The 10,124-nt window shown below is 45.1% G+C and overlaps 1 protein-coding gene across 1 annotated transcript in view; it reads right to left on the bottom strand.

The window, feature by feature from the left end:
* Nucleotides 1-8,180: 8,180 nt before the first annotated feature.
* HDAC8 (histone deacetylase 8) overlaps nt 8,181-10,124 on the bottom strand; it is a 220,539-nt gene continuing 218,595 nt past the window's right edge. Inside the window, exon 13 of the mRNA XM_047716008.1 lies at nt 8,181-8,727. Coding sequence (XP_047571964.1) covers nt 8,705-8,727 — 23 coding nt within the window. The 3' untranslated portion in view covers nt 8,181-8,704. The remainder of the gene's footprint in view (nt 8,728-10,124) is intronic.

The raw sequence follows: 10,124 nt of genomic DNA, 5'->3' as shown, positions 1-10,124 counted from the left end.
CAAGCAGAGGGAGAAACAGGCTCCCCACTGAGCAGGGAGCCTAATGCAGGACTTGATCCCTGGGATCATGACCTGAGCCAAAGGCAGATGCTTAACTGACTGAGCCACCCAGGCATCCCTTCTTTAATTTCTTTAAGCAACATTTTTCAGGCTTTGGTATGCAAGTCCTTCACCGCTGTGGTTGAATTTATTCCTAAGTATTTTATTCTTTTGAATGCTATTGTGAATAGAATTGTTTCCTTCATTTCCTTTTCAGATTGTTCACTGATAATAGAAACACAGCTGATTTTTTTGTCTGTTAAACTTGTACCCTACACTTTTGCTGAATTTGTCTATTAGCTCTAGTAGTTTTTTTTTAATTTTATTTATTTGAGAGAGAGAGAGAGAGAGAGAGAGAGCAAGAGAGTGCGAGAGAGAGAAAGGAATTGTTCCAGGTTTTGTCCGCAGATACGGTACATAGTGGGTGCTCAAGAAATATTTATGGACTAAATGAAAAAAAGTCTGGAAAGATACACGCTGACCTCTAATAGTGGTTCTTGCTGAGACATGGGGTTATGAAGGAGCCATTATCTCCATCGTTTGAATATTTTTATCGCAAAAATATATTGCAAAAAAATTCCATCACACACACACACACACACACACACACACACACACACACGCGCGCGCGCGCACGTGCGCGCGCATTAACACACACACTCCCACTGTTTTTCTCACCAAGTAAATGGTAAGGAGAAAGGCACCATGGGTCAAGGGACGAAGGCTTTAGGACTCCAACTGAGGTAAACAGAGGCTTCTCATAGAGACCCATTCTGGAACGGGACCTCAGCTGGCTCATTTCTCTTGTGCAGTAGCTAGTGTGATCTTTTTAAAACACAAATCTCATCAGGCCACTCTAGCTTAAAACTCTCTGATGGCTCCCTCACCTGCAGGATCTAGTCTGGTCTCCCCTGCGTGGCATAGGAGGCCCTTTATGATCTGGCTCCTGCTACTTTTCCTCCTCTCACTCATGAATGTTATTTCACCTTTTTATGATAGAAATTTAAAAAAAAAGAAATTTAAAAACACACGAGAGCAGAGAGAATGGTATATTCGACATCCATGTGTCCATTAAATCAACTTTGATCATTAACAATGGTTTTCAAATTTTGTTTTGTTCACGTCCACCGACCACTCACTGCCATACATGTGCACCTTTCCCCCTTTTGGAGTATTTTTAAATAAGCTGCAGATATATTATTTCACCTGTAAATACTCCACTGTGAATCTCTAACAGATGAGGACTTAAATATATATAACTATCATGCTGTTACTGCACTTAACAAGATTGTCAATAATTTCTCTTCTACGGGCCTCTCTCTTTTAAGAAAATCTTTATTACTGAAATAGACTTGATATGTCATGTTATATTAGTTTTGGTTGTACAACATAGTGATTCGACAATTCTATACATTACTCAATGCTTGCCATAATAGGGATGGTTACCATCTGTCACCATGCAATGTTATTACAGTATCACTGACTCTGTTTTCATCTCCATGACTTATTTTATACCTGGAAGTCTGTATCTCTTAATCCCCTTCACCTATTTCCCCATCCCCTCACCCCCTTCCCCCGTGGCAACTACCAGGTTGTTCTCTGTATCTATGAGACTGTTTCTGTTTTTCCTTTGTTTATTTGTTTAGATCCCATATATAAGGGAGATCTTATGGTATTTGTCTTTCTCTGACTCATATCACTCAACATAACACCCTCTAAGATCCATCCAGGCTGTGGCAAATGGCAAGATCTCATTCTTTTTTATGGCTGAGTAACATTCCATTACACACACACACACACACACACACACACACACACACACCCTACATCTTTATCCATTCACCCATCAGTGGACGCTTTGGGCTGCTTCCATAGCTTGGCTATTGTGAGTAATGCTGCAATAGACATAGGGGCGCATACATCTTTTCAAATTAATGTTTCCGTTTTCTTTGGGTAAATACCCAAAGTGGAATTACTGGATCATAGGGTAGTTCTATTTTTAACATTTTGAGGCACCTCCATACTGTTTTCCATAGTGGCTGCACTGGTGGACATGCCCACTCACAGTGCATGAGAGCTACCCCCTTTTTAAAATATAAATATCCTCCCCAACACATGTTATTTGTTGTCTTTTTGATACTTGCCATTTTGGCTGCCATGAGGTGATAGCTCATTGTGGTTTTGATTTACAAATGATTTCTTACCATCACCTAGTCCATGTCCCAATTTCTCCTATTGTTTTTTTAAAAATAGATTTAAAAAAATTTTTTTGAAGATTTTATTTATTTATTTGACAGAGATCACAAGTAGACAGAGAGGCAGGCAGAGAGAGAGAGAGGAAGGGAAGCAGGCTCCCTGCCGAGCCGAGAACCCAATGCAGGGCTCGATCCCAGGACCCTGGGATCATGACCTGAGCCGAAGGCAGAGGCTTTAACCCACTGAGCCACCCAGGCGCCCCTAAAAATAGATTTTAAAAAAGATTTTATTTATTTATTTGACAGAGAGCAGGAGAGATAGTGAGAGAGCACACAAGCAGGGGGAGCAGCAGAAGCAGAGGGATAAGCTGACTCCCCACTGAGCCGGGAGCCCGATGTGAGACTGGATCCCAGGATCTGAGGATCATGACCTGAACCGAAGGCAGATGCCCAACTGACTGAGCTGTGCAGGGGCCCCTCTTTTGTTGTCCTAAAGATACCTTTTTACAATTGGTTTGCTCGAATACTGCTTAATAGTCTGTGTTCCAACAACACTAAAGTGCTTGTCACCTCCCTAAATTTTATGTGCCTCTGCCTGGAGTGCCTGCCCCCAGCCCCTGGCCTTAGATCAGCTTGAGTGTCATCACCTCTCTGTGGTCTTCATGATTGCCACAGTCTGGATCACCTTTCTCTCCTCTGTGTCCCATAATACCCGGGATAAAAGGCACTGCTTTCTTCGTACATTGTTCCTCCTTTCCATAGCTGTGTATTGAGAATTACCATAGTATCATGCCGGGCCCTGGGGATACAGCGATGAAACTGACAAAGTTCCCACCCTCCTAGCATGTATGTAGGAATAAATAAAAAATGAGTAAGATAATGATAAATGGTATACTTATTATATTATTATTATTATTATTATTATTATTATTGTTTTGGAATAGAGAGGGCAGGGTGGCTACAATAGATGAGGTGGCTGGTGTATTTTACCAAGGTAGTAACATGTGGCTGAAGACAGAATTAGAGGGAGCCAGTCTGGGGAAGATTGTGGGCATTCCAGGCAGAAGGACAGGCATGCACAGAGACCCTGAGGTGAAGGGTCCCTGTCTTGAAAAGCTCTATTTATGTTTGTCTTTACCTCTGCATCTAGCTCTCATCCTTTTGGGGAATCATATCCCTCCTCCCCTGCTTGAGTGGACACCTGGGTGGCTCAGTCCTTTAGGTTCTCAGCTCTGGATTTCAGCTCAGGTCGTGGTCTCCAGGTTGTGGTCTTGGGGTCATGGGATGGACCCCTGCATAGGGCTCCAAAGTCAGCCCAGAGTCTGCTTGGGATTCTCGCTCTCACTCTCCCTCTGCCCCTTTCTCTGCTCATGGGTGTTCTCTCTGTCAAATTAAATAAATAAATGAAATCTTAAAGCAACAACAACAACAAACAATCCTTGGATGTTGAAAATCTGAAAATGAGCTCTAGCTCCTGGCTCCGAAGAATGTGCAAATGCACAGACCAACAAATTTGCAACCTATTTCCCTATAATTCCTACAGCCAGGGAACTTCAGTAAGATTTCCTGCCCAGACTGGGTTCACCTTCAGGGCAGAAACAGGGTCTACCTCTGATACTTAAAATGTGCTCTACAGTGTGCTTTCCTTCATTGTCTTTCTGATCCCTCGAAACCTCCCCACGCTGTTGGCACAGTATTATCCCTATTTGATAGATGGAGATAAGCCTTGAAGGCGGTGTGTTACTTGGCTAATGTCACACAGCCCGAGAATGACAGGGAGGGAACTTAAACCCAGGCACTCTGAAGGGGAAGGCACTGCCAGGTCAGCTTGGAGCCCATCACTGAGCAGGAGGTTTGGAGTCTTGTCCTGAGCAAAGGCTGGGGAGAAAGAGCTGCTGGAACTTTCTGTGAGGGGCTTAGAGATGTCAAAACCTGCTCTGTCTAGGTAACTGCTTTCCTTCTTGCCCTTCCTTTTCCTTGTCCTCCTCTTCTTCCTCCTTCCTTTTTTTTTTTTTTTGTTGAATGATGATATTTTATTTTCTTATAAAGAAGTCTTTCTGCCTTAGAAAGAGTCTTTTAAATATAGAATTGGAAATATACTTCGCTCTCTGGGACAGCTCACAATGAATAACAGCAGAGGCAGATCCACACCCCAACACCCAACCCCAAAGGGAACCTGGCTTGGGATTTTTCCGTTGGCTTTTAAAAAAGATTATTTATTTACTTTTTTGGGACCAGGTAATGCATTCACACGGTTCAAAAATCAAAAGGTACAAAAAGGAACACAGTGCAAGTCTCTCTCATTCCCCTGCCACCTGCCACCTGGTTTCCTTGCCTGGAGGCAACCGAGGTGCCCCACTTTCTTGTGTATCTTTCCAAAGATGTCTTATGCAAATATAGGCATATCCAATACATACACACGTGCATATATATACACATAAATAAATGCATACATACATATATATGTAATTTCTTTCTTTAAATGGTTATTTTCTTAACCCTTGAGTTGCAGACACAGACTATACTCTTCTGTCTCTTGTCTCTCTACCCCTGTGCACGCCTCAGAGAGAGTGGAGGCCCACGGGGATCCTGGGAACCCAGGGTTTTCCTCAGTTTCCAGGCCCATTTTCATGGCAACCCCTGCCCCTGCACCCCTTGCCCACCACGCTTTAGACTCTTTTCAAAGTCTTTCCACCTGTGAGAATTCGCCAAGCACTCACAATGGCCCATGCGCTGTAGGAACTATTTGCCCCACTTTACCCGCAAGGAAACAGACCCAGAAAATGTCAAGTAACTTGCTGAAAAGCGCATAACTGATGTCCTTGTGAGGCAAGGGCCGGGGAGCAGTGTGGGGCTTGGTCCAGCTTGGACTTTGGAAGCCAGAAGAAAGTTGTTTACTCCAAAGTCACAGTTTAAAAATATTTCGGTGGCACTAGGTGTGGGGCCGTGGAAAAAAAGAAAAAAAAAAAAAAAAAAAAAAAAAAGGAAGGGAATTCGCAGTTTCAGCCGGGCTCGCTTTCTGGCTCTGCCACTTCTTACAACCTGGTAAGGTACTTCGCGGTTTGTAGCCTCAGTTTGCCCATCTAGAAAGTGGGGATGATAATATCCACCCAGGGGGTTGGAGAGGGACATAATATAAAAGAGAGCCATTTGTAAAATGGGGCCTATTCCGATGCTTGCTTTGCATCATCATCATCATCATTATTATTATTATTGCCGCTCCTTGTGGGGGGCGTTTCCTGAAGAGAAGGCAGGCTCACACCGGGGTGCAAAGCTGACCCGCCTACAAGCCACAAACCTAAGAAAGACCCTTTCTGGCCTAGTGAATTGTAAATCAGGAGCCCTCCAGCCTGACCAGTCTTCCTTGCCAGCTCGGAACCTCCGGGGTGGTTAGAACAGCCCCAGGGCCTGAGCACAGACTATTCCTCAGTGGGTGTCTCGAATTTACTTTGATCTGAAACTTTCCCTGCAGATCAATTCTTTTTTTTTTTAAGTTTATTTTTCCAATTATAAAACTAGAATGTGCTGACGAGAGAAAATTTGGAAAATATTGAAAAGGAAAGGGGACAAATATGAAACCAATCCTTACACCTTCCTCCTCCGGAGAAGCCCACTTTGGTAAATATTTTGGTGTATTTCCTTCAAGTCTTTTTTAACCCTTAGGCACTTATTATAATTCTTAGCAGAGTAGTTCTTTCTTTCTTTCTTTTTTCTTTTACAGCTTTACTGAGGTAAAATTGTTATACTCAAAGCGGTAAATAATTAAATGTGTAAAATTCAGGGCGACTGGGTGGCTCAAATGTTTGAGCGTCTGCCTTTGGCTCAGGTCATGATCTCTGGGTCCTGGGATCAAGCCCCAAGTTGGGCTCCCAGCTTGGTGGGAAGTCTGCTTCTCTCTCTCCCTCTGCCTCTCCCCTTGCTTGTGCTCTCTCTGTCTCCCTCTTTCTCAGATGAATAAATAAAAGATCTTTTAAACAATGTGTATAATTTGATGACTTCAGACTGTACGCAGCAACTCAGTCTGTCTTGCTGGTTTTGCGAATGCTGTGCCCACCTTTGGGTATTTCTTTCTTTTTTAAAAAAAGATTTTATTTATTTATTTATTTATTTGACAGAGACAGCGAGAGAGCACAAGCAGGCAGAGCAGCAGAGGGAGAGGGAGAAGCAGGCTCTCCACTGAGCAGGGAGCCCAATGTGGGACTTGATCCCAGGACCCTGGGTTCACGACTTGAGCCCAAGGCAGTGGCTTAACCAACTGAACCACCCAGGCGCCCCTGAACCTACTTTTCAAAAGGATTTTATTTTGAAGTGATCTCTATGTCCAGGGTGGGGCTCAAACTCACAACCTCGAGATTATGAGGTTACGAGTCATTGGCTCACAACTGAGCCGGACAGGGCCCCAGGCCTACTCCTCAACAAGAATTAAGTGAAAAGGAATCCTGAAGGCCATTGAGGTGGTGCACTCTCAGGAACAGGCCAAGCCCCTGGGAGGCCCCGCAAGGGTAGGTTCTAGAACTTGCTCTGGTGCACTTGGTGGCACTGGCTGTCCAGTGGGTAAAAGGTCCTTTTCATTCAGGTCTGTTCTCCTTGTGAAAGGAAACTGGAGCACTAGCATGTTCCATTTTACCTGGTGGTTGCCTCTTGGGGCCAAGGCCTTTACAGGAATTTGGGGTGATGGCTTTGGAGGTGGAGCCCCTAGAGAGGATTGGGATAGGGGAGACTGCAACCGGACCAAGCAAGCCTGTGAGACAACAAACCTTGCTGGGTGGTCTCTTGTAGGCTAGGAATTTGGAATTCCTGGTTTGCCTTCCTTGGCCTCCCCCACCTGCCCCATTCAGTGCCTCCCCCCCTTCTATTTTTTTAAATCCCCCTTCTTTTTGGTATAAGTAAAACTTCCCTTAAGCTGAGAATGTATAATTAGAATAGCGGGCTTTTGGAGTGACTGGTATTCCTAGCCAACCAGGGGCCCCAATGTTGTTTAGTAAAAGCTTGGCTATTCCCATCCCGGATATGGTCAAGGCTTTTTCCACTCCCTTCTGAGGAATGCCCATCCCCCCTCTGAGGCCTGGAGAACTACAACTCACCCTAGGAGGCCTGGCTCAAATATTACCCCCTTTGAAACGCTCCAGGATGCTGTTCTGGCTGGGTGAGTTGCCTTTTCCTAGATGCTCCCCCCAGCTCTGGATTCATGTTGGTAGCAGAGTGAGAAATCGGTTGGGATCTGGATCTTCCCTTCCTTTGCCCTGTTTGGGAGTTCCTAGATGGCTAGGATGGGGCTGTGTCCTTGTTTCCTATCTCAGTCCCAGGAGTTGGAGGGGCTTTTCATAAATATTTGGGGAATCAAGTGATCAGATCACAATGTTTCACTGTTCTTTCTGCTTCATCTCACTGGTTATTCCCTGTCCCCATTTTGCCACCTTCTCTTCCTTTGCCCCCAGATGACAGTACCAATTGGATCCCTTTTTTGTCAAGTGCGCCGATCATCTACACTCAATGGGGGCAAGTATCCTTGATATCCATCAAAATGCCTCTCCTTAGATCCCCAGGCCACCTACCCTTCCCATCCCTGACTCTCTCCGCAGGGAGGGGAGAGCTCCTCCCCAGTGTGTGGGGGTACACTCTCCTTGGTTGCAGTGCCTGTATTCTCATGAGGCCTGGATGGGCCCCAGCACAGGATGGAGCTTGGCCACATGTCACCAGGACTTAGCAGGGACACACTAGTTCCTTTGTGAGGAAGGGGTGGTGGTGGGGTGAAGTGGGATGGGGGTGGGGCTTCGTGGGGCATCCAGCGCTCAGAGAGCTTCCCAGGCGGGTCCCCAACAAACCATGGAAGCAGCAGTGTTATCCTTGATACTTCGGTGAGAGGAAATGTTCCCAACTGTGAGTGCTGTAGGGGGCACTGTACAATGAGGACAACGGGACAAAGAGGTAGATTTTCAAAGATTTTATTAAAAAACAAAATAGATCCACAACCCTAAAAACAACACAGGTAGATTTCTTCCCACCTCCCAGTCTGCCGATCAGTTCCCCTCCCCTAAGACTCCATGTGGATGGTCCTGAGGCCCAAACCCTGCCTCTGGGCTCCCCCCACCCCACAAACCAGTGACCAAAGCATCACGCTTTTCTCCAGCGCCTGATGTCTCCTTTAAGAAAATAAAAATACCCCCTCCCTGACTTGCTTAAAAATAATTTTCAAAGATTAAAAACGGCATTTGTGTGTTTTTTAAAAATAAACACTTTAAATGCTGGAAATCTCTTTCTTCCCCTAGGCCTAGCTGAGGCCTCTGGGGTGCCTGCCTTCCTCACCCCAGGAGGCCAGGTGCCACTTGGTGCCCCTTGGAAATTTTCAGGAAGTAATTTCTTCCAAATTTCCCCTGCAGTCACAAATTCCACACGTTACTCGCATAAACACGCTGTCTTCATTACAAGCACTGCTCCTTGGCTCTGGAAACCTGATCTCTTTTTGTCAACTAGACCACATGCTTCAGATTCCCTGCAAACAGGAGAGAAAACAAAATTCAAATTCAGGTAACATATGTGAATTATACTTCAATAAAGCTGTTTTGTTTTTTAAAAAAAGGACTCGCATTTTGGGGCTTGTTCTCTTGCTGCTCCTGGGAACCCAGAGACCTCAACATATGAACAAGCCCAGGCTAGCCTGCTGTATGGTGGGAGACATATGGCTCAGTTACCCTGGCAACTGCCAGTTACCCACCAGATGAGTGAGTGAGGCCTTTGGCAGCCAGCTGGTGGCAGAACCAACTGGGTGAACCCAGCCAAAGCCAGCAGAAGAACCGCCTGGCTGAGCCCAGCCCAACTGCCAATCCACAGAGTCATGAGCTAAATAAATGATTATTTTGGGCCTCACGCTTGTGGTGCACGTGGGCACACCTCCCCACCCCCCAACACAGTCAACTTCTTAGACTTCACACTTCACTAACTGTGTCAAGTTTTCCCCCACCCTCCTCAACCTTTCTTCCTGGCTTAGCTGGGCACAACCCTCCTAGCATTTTCTCTTGTGAACATGTATGAAGTATGAACTAGGGGCTTTCGCCTGCCCTTGGGCCTAAGAGTCTTTCAGGGAAAAGGGAGCACCTGCAATCCTACAGATATGAGCTCCATGAATGAAAGATTTGCTCACTTGGTCTCTTTCTCCTTGCCCCACTTGCCCAAGCAACACTGGGCTCTATACCCTGTTGACAACTTGTCCTCTGAATCAGGAAGAATGCACCATGAGGGCAGGGACCCAGGCTGTCTTGTGTTTTCGCTGATTGCCAAAGTCTAGCACAGGGCCTCACACACAGCAGGTGCTCAATAAATGGCTGCATACATGGAGGGAGGAAGGAAAGGAAAAAAGCAATCAGCACCCACTTGCCTATCTAGTCTTACTTATTTGTTTATTTAAAGTTTATTTATTTATTTTAGCAATAAAGTTTATTTCTTTCTTTAGTCATCTCAACACCCAACAGGGGGCTTGAACTCAGAACCCTGAGATCAAGAGTTGTATGTTTTTTTGACTGAGCCAGCCAGGTGGCCTTCTAGTTTTAATTTTAATTTTAAATTAACATGCAGGAAAATTGACTTGATTTGTATGTGCAGGTCTATGATTTTTTAATACATGTGTAGATTCATGATACAGAACAGTCCCATTACATGCCTCCAAAATTCCCTGTGTTAGCCTTGGCAGTCACATCCTCTCCTTTGCCTCTTACCACCTGGCAATCACTGACCTATTCTCATCACTCTAAGTGTTGCCTTTTTGAGAATGTCATATGAGTGGAATAAAAAAAAAAGTGTATAACCTCTTGTGACTGGCTTTTTTTCATGCAGCACAATGCCTGAGTGTGTCATGAAAACTTCCAGGTGTATCAACAGCTTATTCCTTTTTTT

Source organism: Lutra lutra, chromosome X (genome assembly GCF_902655055.1).
Source record: "Lutra lutra chromosome X, mLutLut1.2, whole genome shotgun sequence".
Classification (NCBI taxonomy): Eukaryota; Metazoa; Chordata; class Mammalia; order Carnivora; family Mustelidae; genus Lutra; species Lutra lutra.
Note: the sequence above shows the minus strand (reverse complement) of the source record. Positions and strands in the feature narration are given on the sequence as shown.